At 46.8% G+C, this 17,187-nt stretch overlaps 1 protein-coding gene across 2 annotated transcripts in view; it reads right to left on the bottom strand.

The window, feature by feature from the left end:
• The window catches only part of BRF1 (BRF1 RNA polymerase III transcription initiation factor subunit), a 360,212-nt gene that overhangs the window by 225,354 nt on the left and 117,671 nt on the right, over nucleotides 1–17,187 (bottom strand). For both annotated transcript variants that reach the window (XM_033952886.1, XM_033952885.1), the window contains exon 5: nucleotides 2,414–2,486. In XM_033952886.1, coding sequence (XP_033808777.1) covers nucleotides 2,414–2,486 — 73 coding nt within the window. The remainder of the gene's footprint in view (nucleotides 1–2,413; nucleotides 2,487–17,187) is intronic.

Genomic DNA, 17,187 nt, shown 5'->3' with positions numbered 1-17,187 from the left:
TATTCGTGCATATGATTTTTGTTACCAACATGCATCACCTTGCATTTATCCACGTTGAACCTCATTTGCCATTTTGTGGCCCATTCCTCGAGTGTGTTTATTTCTCGTTGTAGGTCTTTACAATCTTTCTGTGTCCTCACTACTCTGAATAACTTTGTATCGTCCGCAAATTTAATCGCCTCACTCGTCATAACAATTTCCAGATCGTTTATAAATATGTTTAAGAGCATAGGCCCCCGCACCGAACCCTGTGGCACCCCTCTTGTGATGCTTTTTCAAACCGAGTATTGTCCATTTACCCCGACTCTTTTTCCTATCCGCCAACCAGTTTTTAATCCATGTGAGTATATCACCCTCATGCCATGGCTCGCAATTGTTCAAAGTAGTCGTTCATGCGGGACCTTGTTGAACGACATCTGAAAATCTAGCTATACGATGTCAACTGGGTCCACCCTTGTCTATCTGCCTGTTTACTCCTCGCAAAGATCCTGTAATGACTTCCAGCAAGAATGCCAGCTTAAAAAGGCAGCATACCATGGGGTCCTCTCCCTGATCCAGGACTGCCACAGACTCTCTGCTCGTGGCCCCCGCATGAGACCTGAATCTTCTAAAACTGAAGATTCACTTTTAGGGAGTAAAGGCATAGATTGTTACCCCAATCATCCGAGTCCTGTTCCAACTGGACCTCAATGTGAATGAACTTTTATTGGAGGATAAACCTTACTGTGCAACCACCAGCAAGACCCCAACCGGTGCAGGTCGTCCTCAATAATTCAAGTATTCAGGCATTAGACTCAGAAAATAAGGAGTAAAGTCCTGATAAGGATGCCCAGAGGACCCCTGCAGAGACTCTTCTTTTCTTCTCATGGGCCCACTGTCTCTGTGCATTTGCGCTTCACTAAAGAAGCAGAGTCATTATCCAATTGCTTGACCCAAAAACAGAGTCACTTGTGACTTTTGGCCCAGAGGAATCAAAAGGGCCTAAGCAGACACTCCTCAGCCAGCCAGCACAAATCTGGAATGAATCAGGGGTTAAAAAAAGCCTGAGGAGTCCATCTATTGTGATTTTAATCAAAATCAAAGTGTTCTGAGGCAGACAGAGGCTTTTAAAACAAATCAGGAAATCAAGATGGCCATTGCAGCAGCATTTAACACCACCAGGAGAGCTATATTAAAACACAAAAAATGATGAAAAGGGGTTTTTGTACATAGAGGACCTAAATACTAGTCCTAATATACCTTTAAAATTGAAATTTGACACCCCATCCCCCACCGACTCCCAGAGACAGCAAGAGACTATACTCACAGTTCTGTTGCAGTTCAGGGGGAAGGAAAAACACAGCCGCCACCTGATAGAGCCCTCAGGGCCGACATGGGGGCCACACAGCCTATACTCTCAGCTCCGGAAACCACCCATGAGCGAGCCTTGCTACAAGAGGAACAGCCTCCAAGCCTCCAAGAGAGTTAAAGTAGGCTAGCTAGATAGGTTCCAAATAAAAGGGTTGCCCTCCCAGTTACAGACTTCAGTCATGAGAGTTGTATCTTCTCCCAGTCAGTTACCCCAGTAACACTGGGGACCTCTGGAGTACCATAAAGTAGAAAATGACACAGGGACAAATTTGTCCCTGTCCCCACAGGAACTCAATTTCCCAGTCCCATTTCCGTGAGTTTTGTTGCTGTCCGTGACCCATTCCTGTAAGCTTTGCCTTAACTACACAAGCCTCGAACACTTGTGATTTAAAGTGTTTGAGGCTTGTGCAGATGAGGACAGAGCTTGCAGGAATAGGGCAGGGACAGGAAAAGAACTCACAAGGACGGGACAGGAAAATTAGTTCCTGCGGGGACGGGGAAAAATTTGTCTCTGTCATTCTCTACCGTGAAGCCTCAAAATTTGGATAAAAACCTGGGGGCCATGGCAATTCTTATGTTCTTAAAATAATAAACAAACAGCAGAGTAGATCAGAAATAACCATTCTAATTTGTGTGTAAAAGGAAAAAAACTGAGGAACTATAACATAGCCCAATGAGGCGAAGCCAAGAGAGAAAAAAATGTAGATGATTCCTTCTACACAACTCGTGACTAGAGGTGAATAACCCACTGGTTGAAGACTCATATGCCTTTTAAACTAGAATTGCAAAATACATGCACATATTTACACCAACTTTGCAACAGTTGTAAACGTGTGTGGGTTATCTGCATGCTACTAAGGCTGGTGCCATTTTTTAAGTTCTCACATTAGCATACTGATATAAAATCCAGCCCATAGTAACATAACATCTATCCACATTCCAAGGACAGATCCTAGTTATCACGATTCCTTATTCAATCCATACCCTATGCTCTCTTCCTAAAATCCACATCTTACCAATAAAACTTTGTAATAATTTAAGACAGCTACAAACCAAACAATACCTATAGCTGGAGCATTTATGCAGAGCTCCCTGGCCAAGAGAAGGAAGGTTTTTCCCAGTACATAGACATTCACCTGTTAGAACATAAAAACAAACAAAAAAAACCAATTATCTCAAGTAAAACTGCAGAACAGAAAAGCTATAAACAGCTCAAATTTTCAAGCCAGGTGGTGACTTATTTCATGCCAGTAGCAATGTTAAAAAAACAACCCCTCACACACATACATATTCAGCAACACTATATAGGAAGGTGGCAATGCAGAATATATACACAGAATGTGTTCACTGCCGGTAGCTATATGTATAGCAACAATATTCAGCCACTACACATGCAGCTTGGAAGATTAGGTTCTTACCTCATTAATCTTCTGTTATAAGACATAGGATTCTGTACTAAAGCTTTTGTCCTCCCTTAGTCATGAACTTTGCAGATGGATGTCACTCAAATCTCTCAACTCCTCCCCTTCAGCAGTGGAGAATAGCTCCCTCTTCAGTTAGTACCAAATCAATTGAACTCCACTGAAACAGAAGAAAGAATTAGGAGGGGAAAAGGGGAATTTCCTCGGAGACAAACTACATTTCTGTTCAGCTCTGTAACTCATGACAAAAGAGCAATAATTAACATGAATTAGTAACTTAGGAGTATCAAAGAGCCAACCTATGTGCAACTAGCACTATCAGATTTAAAAAAAACAAAGTTTAAGAAGAATAGCATTATTCATACTCCTGTAGCTTCATTTTTTGGGGGGGGTTTTCATCCAATTGACAGGAGCAAAAGTCCCATAATGGACACCAGCAATGTCCAAGGCAGTACACAGGTGAATTGTAAGTCTGCACAGGGCAGTCCGTACAGAATCCTATGTCTTGTAACAGAAAAGAACCTTATAAGTCTTATAACAGTAAGAACCTAATCTTCCAAGCTGCATGTGTAGTGGCTGAATATTGTTGCTATACATATAACAAAAATATAAGATTCTGTACCAAAGAAGTGTCAGATGTCTAGGGAGAGACAGATGAACTTGTTCACAGCACCGAGGACCCAAATGCGGCATCCTCTCGAGCTACCACATCCATTCTGTAGAACCTTGTAAAAGTATAGACAGTAGACCAAGTAGCTGCTCTACAGATTTCATCAGGTGGAACAGCCCGGGTCTCCACTCAGGAAGCAACAACACTTCCAGTCGAATGTGCTGAGATATAAGTGGCCGTTTATCGCAGGCAATATAGGACGAAGAAATTGCCTTGCAAATCCATCTGGCAATGGAAGCCTTGGAGGCTGTTTGCCTCATTGATTGAGTGGTCAGCACAAAAAGATTGTCGGAGAAATGGGAATTATTGGTCCTCTCCGAGTAGTGAAGTAGGACTCTTCACACATCTAGCCTCTGCAAAATCCTGTCCTGTTTAGATGAACTCTTAGGGTGAAAACCGGCAAACAAATTTCTTGATTAACATGAAATGCTGAGCACACCTTTAGTAGAAAGGAAGGGACCAATCACTGTAAACCTGAGGAAAGGATCCCTGCAGAAGAGAATTTATAATTCTGAGATTCGCTTTCCTGAGAATACAGCCACCAGAAATACTGTCTTGACTATAAGGTTCAAAAGGGCACATCTTGCAGAGGTTGATAAAGGGCCTTAAAGAGACCCTTCAGAACGATATTAAGGTCCCACGATGGGAAAGGCTGACAGAATGGAAGACGCAAATTGAGTTCCCCTTCAACAACCAGGTGATGTCTGGATGAGATACCAACGACTGCTTACCTCCCCAAGCCCAAAATCCATGAGAGGCCAGCCACCTGTACTTTGATGAGAGATGCAATCGCTAGGCCTTTAGTCCGGCTAGTAAAATTGCGAGGATCACCGGAATTGGAGCCTGATAAGGCTCTATCTTCTACTTGGCGCACCATAATTAGAAAGCCTTCCAGGTCTTGGTGTAAGCTGCAAACATCACAGGCTTCTTTGCTCTCAGAAGAGTCACAATGACTACCTCCAAATAAACCTTTTGAGTTAAGGTTGTGTGCTCAAGAGCCATGCCATAAGAGCAAAGCACTCTGGACTCTCAATAGGAACTGGACCCTGACTGAGGAGCCCCAGATGAACCAGTAGCTTGAGACAGCTACCTATTTGCATACCAAGTCAAGAGATACCAGTAATACTAGACCCTGGTGGCTCATGACTCTGCACATGATCTAACCCACCATGGCTCATGGTAGAGAAACAGAATAGATTCTCTGAGGGCCAGGGAGCCCAGACTTGTGCTTTCTGGTTTAGCTCTTTGACTATAGAAGTGATCTGCCTTTGCGTTCTTGGCTGAGGCCATTAGATCCATTTCTGGTCTTCTCCAGCACCGCACAATGAGGCTGAATGCTCTCTGGGGCAAGGACCATTCCCCTGGATCCGGAGTCTGCCTACTTAGAAAGTCGGCCTGGACATTCTTCACTCCTGCCACATAGGCTGCCGAGAGCACCTGTGAGCTTCTGCCCACTTGAACAACAAATATGCCTCTAGGTGTAATGGGGCACTTCTGATGTCTGTTCACATATGCTACCACAGTGTTGGGGAATACTCCTTTGCTGTCAAAAAGCCAAACTAATGACTCTCAGCTCCAGATGATTTATGTACCACTTGCTTTCCAATGTGGTTCACCTGGCCTGGAGAGGGTGACCACAGCAGTGGGTCCCCCCAGCGCTCAGATGGACAAGAGGTGATTCTGAGGGGCATGCCCTTCAATAAGGCATCCCCATGAAGCCACCATTGTAAGCTGTATCATGACCAGGGGAGTTGCATCTGTAGAGAATATCTTTGCTGGGACCACCTGGAGGGAATACTGGAGTAGATACACATGCACTCTCGCCTAGGGATCAACTTCCACAGGGAGGCCTCCATCAAGCCCAGCACCTAAAGATAATGAGAGGTTGTGGGGCTTGGTAACACCAAGATCTGTGTTCTGCTTCCTGAGCTTCTGTTTGCATGGTGTCAAAGTGGATTCCCAGATATTCCAAGTGTTGAGTCGGCTCTAGTTGACTTTTCTTAAAGTCCCTGGAGGACTTCTACCACCTGTTGCAGTGCATGCTTGCCTTCCTATCTTGAGGGGGCTCTGATTAGCCAATCATCCAGACATGATTGAACCTGTATGTCCATCCTGAGAAGATGAGCCATCGCCACCACCATTAACTTGGTAAAGATGTATAGGGCCGTGGCCAATCTGAAAGGCAGCGCCACAAATTGGAAATGCCACTGGAGAACATGGAATCTCAGATAATTTCTGTGATGCAGAAAAATGGGAATGTAAAGATACGCCTCCATTAAATCCAAGGAGGCTAGCAATTTCCCTGGAGTCACCGCCAAAATGACAGACTGGACCATCTCCTTGCGGAAACATGGAACTCTCAGTGCCTTTACGGAATTTCGATCCAGGATAGGCCTCCAACTTTCTGTTCCTTTCTTGGACACTATGAAATATCTGCTTAAGCCCATTTCATCTTCAGGAACTGATTCTATAGCATGTATGTCCAAAGAGTCGTACCGTTGCTCAGACCCTGGCCTCCTTTACTGGCCGTTTAGCTAGGGAGTTGAGGAACAGATCTGGCGAGGGTGAAAAAAATTTGATCTTGTGCCCCTCCTGAAAAATGTCCAGAATCCAGCAGTTTGATGAGATCTGTTCCCATTCCCTCCAGAAAAATGACAGTCTCTTGCCAATGTGAGGAGGCATTCACACTGCAAAAAAGCCTCTAGTTCCAGTCAGGGACCCTAAATCATCCAAGGACGCAACAGATCTTTGAGATAATAAAGGCATGGAAAGTGACTTCCTTTCCTTCCAATCCTACTACAAATGGTCACCAACACTTGGAGCCGGCTTGTTCCAAAGTGGCAAATCCTGCATGGGACAGAACTCTCCCTGAACCAGAGATGGCAAATTCACAGGCAGCACAACACTTCCCGGGCCCATCAAATAGGCTTTCCACAAGAGACTGAAAGTCTGAAAAATCCCTGAACAGGAGGCCCTGCAGGACTGCTGACTGGGGTAATTGGGCCTACATGTGCTTGCATTTCAAACCCTCATCGCGTGTGGCTTCTCAACAGGTTCTCTTCCCTATAGGCCTGTTTTTTGGGGGGGTTTCCTGATCTGGGGACTCTAAGGAGGCTATGCCTGAAACTCCTATCCCTTTCTCCTGCACCCCATGGCCACTCATCTGCCAACAGCTCTGCACAAAAAAGGCATGAGACGGGGTAGATTGGCCTGGATAATCTATTGCAGATGATCCCTGAGCAAAATGAGGGGTTTTGAGTCAGAAAGCTTTTCAAAATAAGATACAGGTACTCGTCGACTTACGACCACAATTGGTTCTGACTGACAGGTCGTAAGTTGATCAGGACGTAAGTTGGCCTATGTTAGATTAAGGTAAGAATTTTGTATTAGACTGGGTAATGATATTGTAATCATCTTAAAGTAATATTTTATCAACTTTTTCTTACTTTAAGTCAAACACTACACAATCCCTTTGTGGTGAACATTCGTTGTGGCACCTCCTCCTCTTTATATTATTACTGCTGCATAGCGAGACTTGGGAGTGTGGGAGACTGGCACTGCTAACAGCTGGTGGGGGAAATGTCGTAAACGCATTGTAAAGTCGAACAGTCGTAACTTGCATAGGTCGTAAGTCGACGAGTACCTGTATATAAAATTCAAAGATGGCTGCTGCTGCCAGTAAAATCACACCTGCCCATCGCAGCTTTCCTGAAAAACAAAAACACTTTGAAAAAGGTGTTTTTGGAGTTGGGGGAACCTAATTCCAAGACCACAAAACTCTCAGATTTACATTTTTCAGACAACTCCCCCCCACCTCCCCACCCCCTCCTAAGGAATAATGGGAGAACTCACTGTGCCTGCCTGCAGGGAAAGGATTTCTGCCTCAGAAACTGCTGGGAATGAATCCACTACTGGAAATCTTCTGGCTGCCAGTCAGAAAGACTCTGACCTAGGACTCCAACCCCCGAAAAGCCACGCGGCATTTCGAGGGGAAATAATTCACAGCCAGCTCCCTGATAACTAGAGGGTTGTTACACAGGGACCGCAGAGACGAGCCTCCGATAAATCAGCAGGTGAGCAAGCTCCCAAGGGAACAGACCCCAAGCCCTTGAAAGACTACAAAGCAGGCTGGCTCCACATGTACTTCAAGAGATTGACCTACAAGCAGCAGCACAGCCTGGCGAGTCTGCATACTTTCCCTGGCAGAGTAAGCTCAAGAAAGTACCTCCAAGCTCAATATCACCTTTATCCATATAGTTAGGCAAGGCTCCCTTGCTTCACCATACAATGCTATGATTAGAGATTTCAGCGGCATCATTTGTATAGTGGCAGAGAAGGAGCTTATCCTCAAATCATCTGCTGCTTTGTCCAAGTGCCTTTGAAAATTAAACTGAGCACTTCTAAGAATAATTTAAAATATAACAAAGAACTTGAAAGAAATTTATAAAGGTGGTAAATTACCGTATTTTCACGCATATAACGCACGCGTTATACGTGTTTTTACAAACTGTGTATAACCTTGCGTGGTATACGCGTGAGCGCGTTGTACAAAATTTTTTTTACATAGTTCCCCCCCCCGACGTCCGATTCACCCTCCCCGCAGGACCGCTTGCACCCCCACCCCAAAGGACCGCTCGCACGCACTCGCACCCCCACCCCGAAGGACCACTCGCACGCACTCCCACCCGCACCCCCACCCTGAAGGACCGCTCGCACCCCCACAGCCTCCCGACCCCCCCATCATGTAAAAGCTCCTACCGGTGTCCTGCTGCTTCCTCTTGGCGGTCCCGACACCCGACACGATCGGGGCAAGAGGGAGCTCAAGCCCTCTTGCACCAGCCAACCGCGGCACCCCCGACACGATCGGGGCAAAAGGGAGCCCAAGTTCTCCTGGCCCTGGCGATCCCCCCCCCCCCCGCTAGTTGTTCGGGCCAGGAGGGAGCCCAAACCCTCCTGGCCATGGCGACCCCCTACCCCCACCCCGCACTACATTACTGGCAGGAGGGATCCCAGGCCCTCCTGCCCTCGACGCAAACCCCCCTCCCCCCAACGACCGCCCCCCCCAAGAACCTCCCACCCGACCATGTGCCCAAGGCCCCGCCACCAGGAGGGACCTAAGGCTCCCTGGCCTATTCTGATTGGTCTAGGCGCCTTAGGCCCCACCAGTAGGCAGAGCTTTGGGACGGATGGGCCAATCCGGCCTCATTCCGTCGTTGGCTGCCTGCCGGACAGGCGGGTTTGGCTCCCGTCTGTCTGGTCAACTACACAAAGGTACGGGGAAGGGGGGTGGGGGTGTCGTGGGGGTCGTCCAGGGGGGTCGCGGGTCGGCTGGGGGGGGCGGTCGTTGGGGGGAGGGGGGTTTGCGTCGAGGGCAGGAGGGCCTGGGATCCCTCCTGCCCGTAATGTAGTGCGGGGTGGGGGTAGGGGATTGCCGTGGCCAGGAGGGTTTGGGCTCCCTCCTGGCCCAAACAACTAGCAGGGGGGGGGGGGGATCGCCAGGGCCAGGAGGACTTGGGCTCCCTCCTGGCCCGATATTGTCGGGGAGTTGGGGAGTCGGCGGGGCAAGAGGGCTTGGGCTCCCTTTTGCTCCGATCGTGTCGGGGGTGCCGCGGTTGGCTGGGGCAAGAGGGCTTGAGCTCCCTCTTGCCCCGATCGTGTCGGGGGTGCCGTGGTTGGCTGGGGCAAGAGGGCTTGAGCTCCCTCTTACCCCGATCGTGTCGGGGAGTCGGGACCGCCAAGAGGAAGCAGCAGGATACCGGTAGGAGCTTCTACATGATGGGGGGGGGGTCGGGAGGCTGTGGGGGTGCGAGCGGTCCTTCAGGGTGGGGGTGCGAGTACAAGTACGTACGAGTGGTCCTTCGGGGTGGGGGTGCGGGTGCGTGCGAGCATTCCTTCGGGGTGGAGGTGCGATCGGTCCTGCGGGGGGGGGGGGGGGGAATCGGACTTCAGGGGGCATCAGGCTTTCAGGGGGGGGACAGGACTTCAAGGGGAGAGGAGAGTCGGGGTGGCCAGAGGAGAGTCGGGGCGGGCGAAAGGAGAGTTGGGCAGCATGTGCGGTATACGGGTGTGCGCGGTATATAAAAATTTCTGTACATAAATTTGTGTTTTTCGCGCGCTATACCCGTGTGCGCGTTTTACACGGGTGCGCGTTATCTACGTGAAAATACGGTAATTATATTTTATACATGCAAGAATTTTAGGCTTTGTGGCCTACACCGAACATCTGAAATTCTTCTTTTTCCTTCTGGTGATGAGGGCCTATGTGCATAGGGTATCTTTTGCCACAAGGCAGAACAATTTATCAATTCTAGTTAGATTTGGCAAGGTACAGATTAAAAGAATCCTAATTATCCAAAAAGTAAGTAGTCCAAAAAATTATTGAAATTCAAACTAGTGTGTTTTAAGCTTGAACAAAAATCCAATGGAGCAACAGAATTCAGAGGGATACCAAATCAAAGACAGCTGGGTGAACAAAAATAAACAACCACCATCTACTTTACATATAGTAGTACTCTCTGTGATACCCACCCACCATTTTCTTTACATGTGTATGAGATAAATAGATATTTAAACAAAATTATGCAAAGATGGTACTCAGATTCCTAATTAAACATACAAATAAATTTCAAAAATAAAGTTTCAGTCTAGGCCAGTGGTCTTTGCTAATTTTTAAGCAAGGGCCATTTTGGGCCATGACACAAGTAACACTTCTCAACATTCATTCTTACCAGAACACCTGGCCTTGATCACACATGCAGAACACGGATAAACCCTATGCAAATAGAGGACCAAAAATGAAAAGTCCTAATATATACAAACGAAACCCTAAGATGCCAGACTCTGCATATAATTCAACACCAGAGAAATAGAAATTAATTTCTTCCTGAATAGTGCAAAATATAGAAAGCGTAAGTAAATTCTCAAAACTAACATTTCATTCACTAAATTGAAAATAAAATCTTTTCTTACATTTGTTGTCCGGAGATTTTATTTTTTCCCAGTCTCTGGTTGCACTTCCTTCAGTCTATGCTCTTAACTCTTGTTTCAAGGGCCTTCTTATGCATTTGCTATATTTATCGTCTTCACCATTCTGTCCTACATCCATCTTTAATATTAACTTTTAATATTCAACTTTATTCAATTTTCCTACTTCCTTCTCAAATCTGCTTTTCCATGTTTTCTCTTCCAATCTATCCACATGCACCATATCTTCTCTCTCTCTGCCCTTCCCCTCCCCTCCATCCAAGTGTACCATTCCTTCCCTCTCTCTTTCTTCTCCCCCATTTCCATCTTTTCTTCCCCACCCCTCTCATCTACAGTCATGTGAAAAAATTAGGACACCCCATGAAATATTCAGTTCTTTCTTAAGAAATGTTCACATATACGATGTCAAATCTTTTTTTATTTATCGATAAGAAAGTGATGTAATTGCAGGGTAAACAACAAAATTTTCCTTGATCACGTAGATAACGCGCACCCGAGTAAAACGCGCACACGGGTATAGCGTGCGGGAAACCGAAATATATATTTTAAAAAATTTATATAGCGTACATACGCATATACCGCGCATGCTGCTTGCCGCCCCGATTCTCCTAGTCGCCGCCCCGACTCTCCTTCCAGCCCTGCCCGAGTCTCTCTGGTACCCGACTCTGCCCCGAGTCTCCTCTGGTCCCGTCCAAACCTTGCCAGCCCTGCCCGAGTCTCCTCTGGTCCCGACTCTGCCCCGAGTCTCCTCTGGTCCCGTCCAAACCTTGCCAGCCCTGCCCCGAGTCTCCTCTGGTCCGACACTGCCCCGAGTCTCCTCTGGTCCCGTCCAAACCTTGCCAGCCCATGCCGAGTCTCCTCTGGTCCCGACTGCTCCTTTCGCCGCCCTGTCCTGCTTACCGACTCTGTAAGCATGCGCAGACCATCTACAGACAAAGAAGATGATCTGAGCATGCTTGCCGCTCAGTTTTCTGCGCCGGGTTGTCGGGGCGCGCTTTTGACCTGTCACTAAGCGGGCCTTGTCGTGGCGTGCTATTTGACCACATGGCTTTGTCCCCCTCTATCTGCCTTGTAATTTGGCCCAGTGAATACCATTGTTGCCTTTACAACAGCATCTCAGCCTTTGGGTAAGCCTATAAAGAGATGCTGCATGTAAGAGCCCACATTTTAGTAATTTGATCTCTTCAGATTGGTATTCTGCATTTATCTACCCGGTAGTACAGTTTATCAATTAAATTTAAATTTACCGCCATAATGGCAGGAATGAGACGAAAGTCATATACAGCGGACTTTAAGCTTCAAGTCGTTGCGAAAGCTGAGGAAATAGGCAACCGGGCCGCAGCGAGAGAGTTCGATGTTGGAGAAACATCGGTGCATGAATGGAGAAAAGATAAGAAGGAACTGGAGAAATGCAATCCGCGCAAACGGGCCATGTCGTGGGGCCAAACCAAAATGGCCTCAGCTGGAGGATGACTTGAAGCAGTGGATTCTGGCGAGAAGAGAGCAAAAATCAATCAGTCTCTAACTGTTGCGATTCAGATGAAGGTAAAACTACTTGCCAATAGAAGAGGAATACCCGACTTCAAAGCTGCTTCACATGGATCTCAAAATTTATGAAAAGGAACGGACTATCAGTTCGAATGAGAACAACTGTTGGCCAGCGACTTCCGGATGACTGGCAGCAAAAAATTGATTGATTTCCGTGACTAAGTCGCTAAAGAAATATCTGAACTTGCCATCACTGCAAAGGACGTCATCAACATGGATGAAATTCCAATGGCATTCGACATTCCAGCGACAAGAACCGTAGCCCCCACAGGTACTAAATCTGTTGCCATCACCACAACTGGGCATGAAAGAACGTGTTTTACAGTCGTTCTTGGTTGCTCAGCTAGCGGGGTTAAGTTAAAGCCCATGCTCATTTTCAAAAGGGTCACTATGCCCCATGAAAAGCTGCCCACCAGTGTGGTGTGCACTGCAACAAGAAGGGATGGATGGACTGCGACGTAATGAGATTGTGGGTAGATAAATGCTTTAGGGCAAGACAGGGTGGATTCTTTGCAAAAAAATCCTTGTTAATTTTGATGCCATGGCTGCCCACAAAGAAAAAAAATGTTTAGGCCTACATTAATTCTACTACGTGCCCACATCGGCTGTGATAACCTGGAGGCCTGACGTGTAAGCTGCAGCCACTTGACATCGCAGTGAATCATCCATTCAAGACTTTGTTAGAAAGGAGTGGGAGGAGTGGATGAAGTGTCGGCAACGCACGAGTACACATCCGCGGGGCGGCTGAAGCGGGCAACTTTCACAGAAGTCTGCAAGTGGGTGGCTACAGCATGGGACAAAAATAACACCAATACTATTCGAAACGGATTTAGAAAAAGCGGGCATTGTTTATGAAACCAATGACACTACGGCTACTACCAGTGCAGCGGAAGGAGGCAAACAACACGGATATCAGCGATGATGAACGACGACGATGACGATATCACATTCGGAAATAAACGAGGATCGTCTGCAGGCCGTGCTCACTTTATTTAATGACGATGAGACAATTCGGATTTTGATGGATTCAAGGATTCAGATGACTGTGATGATGAATGACTGAATAAACACTGTAAACTTTGTTTATTTACAACTTTACTGTAACTACAGTAACTGTATTTAGATTATTTGTCCTTGAATACTTCGTTTGATCTACCGTAGATTACCGGTTAATGTATAGTTTATAAGAATGAACAGTGATTTCTGTTCTTGTTGCTGAATTCATACTCACTAACTCTAGATTAAAAGTATATACGGTTGTTTATAAAGAATGAACATTTTTTTCTTTTGACCGTTTTGGTTGGAGGGTGTGTGAATGGTGCGTGAGTTCTCCTATGTCTGGTTGAGGATGGATTGAATTATTTAGCAGAAGAAATTATGGTAGTTAACCCCCCCCCCCCCAATTCCACACACATTACGGTAATTCTCTTCCATTTTGTTCCCATTATTAAAAAACACTGATAAAGTTCCCAGAAAAAGATACATTAAAATAAGTGAAAACAAAGGCCCCTACAGATGAGAACATAAGAAATAGCCTAACTGGGTCAGTCCAATGGTCCATCATGCACAGTAGCCCATTCTCATGGATAGCCAATCCAGGTCACTACGGTAAATACCTGGTCAAAACCCAAGAATAACAACATTCCATGCTACCGATCCAGGGCAAGCAGACGCTTCCCCCATGTCTTAATAACAGACTATGGACTTTTCCTCCAGGAATTTGTCTAAAACCTTTTTAAAACCAGCAACGCTATCTGCTTTTACCATACTTAAATCTTTCTTTCCAAACAGAGACCTTGCTAGATGTCAAATACAGAAAGAACAAGGTAACTTCACACAGACTTAGCTGTGCAGGAAATGTGAATCTCCTCATACAACCACCATATACGGTACCTAGTGCAAAAATGTGCAAAGGTCGTTTTTTTTCTTTCGAATCACTACATAGCCTAATGCCACACAAGCAGCGTCTGTTACAAATATATTCTGAAGGTCAATGCTAAGGTTAACAAAGTTTCCTTCCTTGGACCACAAGGAGATACTGACAAACCACTAGAAGAGATCCCAAAACAACTACCCAGGCACAACACCCAAAGACCCACTCAGTGTGTGAACCAGTTGAGTGGAGTGGACTAGGGTAGCTGGGGGGTGGAAATGGACCCGGAGTTTTCTCAGCAGAATTTCCCAGACCACCTCTTCCTCTCAACACATTGACTCGCTGGTGTGGTTTATTTTATAGCTTTTTCACCCCCTTCGGTCTGCCTGTCCCCCTTGAAGTCCTGTCCCCCCTTGAAGGTGTGCCTGTCCCCCCTTGAAGTCCTGTCCCCCCTTGAAGGTGTGCCTGTCCCCCCTTGAAAGTCATGTCCCCATTGAAGTTCTGTCCCCATCCTGAAAGCCTGATGCCCCCCCCCCCCGACACCCGATTCATCACCCGGAAGGAGAGCTCGCACCCCCACCCCTAAGGACCGCTCGCACCCCCACAGCCTCCCCTCCTCCCGCATGGAGAAGCTGTCTACCTTGTTTCCGGATGCCAGTGAGCCCAGCTGCTTCCTCTGCCGGTGGTCCCGCCCCTTCTCTGAGCCCTGCGCTACGCTGCTATCCTCTTCGGGCGGTCCTGCCCTTTCTCTGATGTCAGAGAAAGGGCGGGAACCGCCGAATAGGAAGCAGTGCAGCATGGCTCAGAAGAAGGGGCGGGACCGCCGGAAGAGGAAGCAGCGCAGCAGGGCTCAGAGAAGGGGCAGGACCGCCGTCAGAGGAAGCAGCTGGGCTCACTGGCAATCCGGAAACAAGGTAGACAGCTTCTCCATTGGGGGGGAGCGGTGGGGGTGCGAGCGGTCCTTCGGGTGGGAGTGCGAGCGGGTACCTTCGGGGTGGGAGTGCGAACAGTCCTTCGGGGTGGGAGTGCGAGCGGTCCTTCCGGATGATGAATCGGGCATTAGGGGGGTGGGAACTATGTAAAAAAAAAAAGTTGTAGAACGCGCTCACGCGTATAACGCGCAAGGTTATGCACGGTTTCTAAAATCGTGTATAACGCGCGCGTTATATGCGTGAAAATACGGTACTCATGAAACAAAAGATATCCACAAAAATGTGTATTCTAACTGAGGAATAAATATGGACACCCTATACCCTAATAGCTAGTTTTACCCCCTTTGACTGAAATAACTGCAGTGAGACACTTCTTGTAGCCATCTACTAGTCTCTGACATCGGTCTGAGGAAAGTTTGGCCCACTCCTCAATGCAGAATTCTTTCAGCTGTGAGATGTTTGAGGGGTTTCTTGCATGTATAGCCCGTTTCAAATCACCCCACAGCATCTCAATGGGATTAAGATCAGGGCTTTGACTTGGCATCTCCAGGACTCTCCATTTCTTAGTTTTCAGCCAGCCCTTGGTGGATTTACTGGTATGTTTTGGGTCATTGTCATGTTGCAGGGTCCAGTTCCACTTCAGCTTTAATTTTCTTACAGATGGGTCTCACATGTTCCACAAGTACCCTCTGATACACAGTAGAATTCATGGTAAATTCTATGATGGTGAGCTAGCCAGGTCCTGCTGCAGCAAAACATCCCCAAACCATGACATTTCTACCTCCATGCTTAACAGTTGTTATGAGGTTCTTTTCCTGGAATGCTGTATTTGGTGTAGGCCAAACACATCTTCTTTTCTGGTGTCCAAATTCAATTTTAAACTCATCTGTCCATAGAACACTATTCCAGAAGTCCTGGTGTTTGTCTACATTCTCTCTGGCAAACTTCAGTCTGGCCTTGATGTTTCTCCTAGAGAGCAAAGATTGCCTCCTTTCACACCTCCCATGCAAGTTACATTTGTGCAGTCTCTTTGATTGTAGAGGCATGCACTTTCACATCAACAGTAGCAAGAGCCTGCTGTAGGTCCCGTGATGAGATTTTAGGGGTTTTGGAGATTTCTTTTAGCATCTTGCAGTCTACTCTGGTGCTCAACTTGCTTGGATGGCCGGACCTGAGCATGTTGGCAGTTGTTTGGAAAGTCATCCTCTTGTACACTATTTTCCGGACCGTGGAATGGCTAATGTCAAATTCTTTTGAGATCTTTTTAAATCCCTTACCAGACTTATAAGCTGCTACAATATTCTTTCTGAAGGCCTCAGACAGCTCTTTTGATCTCACTATGGTGTTCACTCTCACTGTAGCAGTCAGGAGCTCACCAAACTAAATGTCTGAGGTTTAAGTACGGCAAACCTCTTTCAAAATGTTGAGTAACGATGTTCCAATCATGTGCACCTGATGTGATACACCTGTGTGTGATTTGAACCACTTTAAGTGGGAGGATATGTGGGGATGTCCTAATTTATTCCTCAGTTAGAATACACATTTTTGTGGATATCTTTTGTTTCATGAGTAAATCAAGGAAAATTTTGCTGTTTACCTGCAATTATATCACTTTCTTTTCCAGAGATAAATAAAAAAAGGATTTGACATCAATATGTGAACATTTCTTAAGAAAGCACTGAATATTTCATGGGGGTGTCTTAATTTCACATGACTGTATATGTATTATCTCCTCCCTCTTCCCCTCTGGTGGTCTGACACCTTTTTTCCTCTCCTTCCCAGTCTGGTATCTCTCACCCTGTCTTCCTTCCCACCGCAATTTCTGATCTGGCATCTATCCTTCTCTTCCCTTCTCCCCTAACTTAGTATGTAATTTCTCTCTCTTCCTTCCCTGGTTTGATATCTCGCTCCTCTCCTTCCCTCCTCCTTTCCATGGTCTGGCATTCTCTGGCACTCTCTCCTCTACCCCTCCCCCCCCCCGACCACCACCAGTAGTCCAACATCTCTCGTCTTCCCTCCCTCTCCAGTAGTCAAACATCTCTCTCCCTTTCTCTTCTTGTGGTCTGGCATCTCTCTCCTCTCCTTCCTTCTTCCTCTGGAATCTCACTCTCTTTTTCCCTTCCCCTGGTCTGGCATCTCTCTTTCCTTCCTTCCTCCCTCAGTAGTCTGACATATCTCCTACCCTTTCTCCCTTCCTGTGCTCTGATATCTCCTCTTCTCTCCTTCCCTCCTCCTACTCTCTACCAGGGTTTGGCATCTCTGTCCTCCCCTTCCCCGAGGTCTGGCATCTCTTTCTTTTTCTCCTCCATCCCAGGTGGTCTCCGCTAGCCGCCATTGGCTCACAAGCCTTGCAATGAAGACCAGTGCTTAATATCTGATCTCATGCAGCTGTTTTCCATGTACATGTGC

This window comes from Geotrypetes seraphini, chromosome 7, assembly GCF_902459505.1.
Source record: "Geotrypetes seraphini chromosome 7, aGeoSer1.1, whole genome shotgun sequence".
NCBI classification, from domain to species: Eukaryota; Metazoa; Chordata; class Amphibia; order Gymnophiona; family Dermophiidae; genus Geotrypetes; species Geotrypetes seraphini.
The sequence above is the reverse complement of the archived record's forward strand: the minus strand, read 5'-3'. Positions and strand labels throughout refer to the sequence as shown.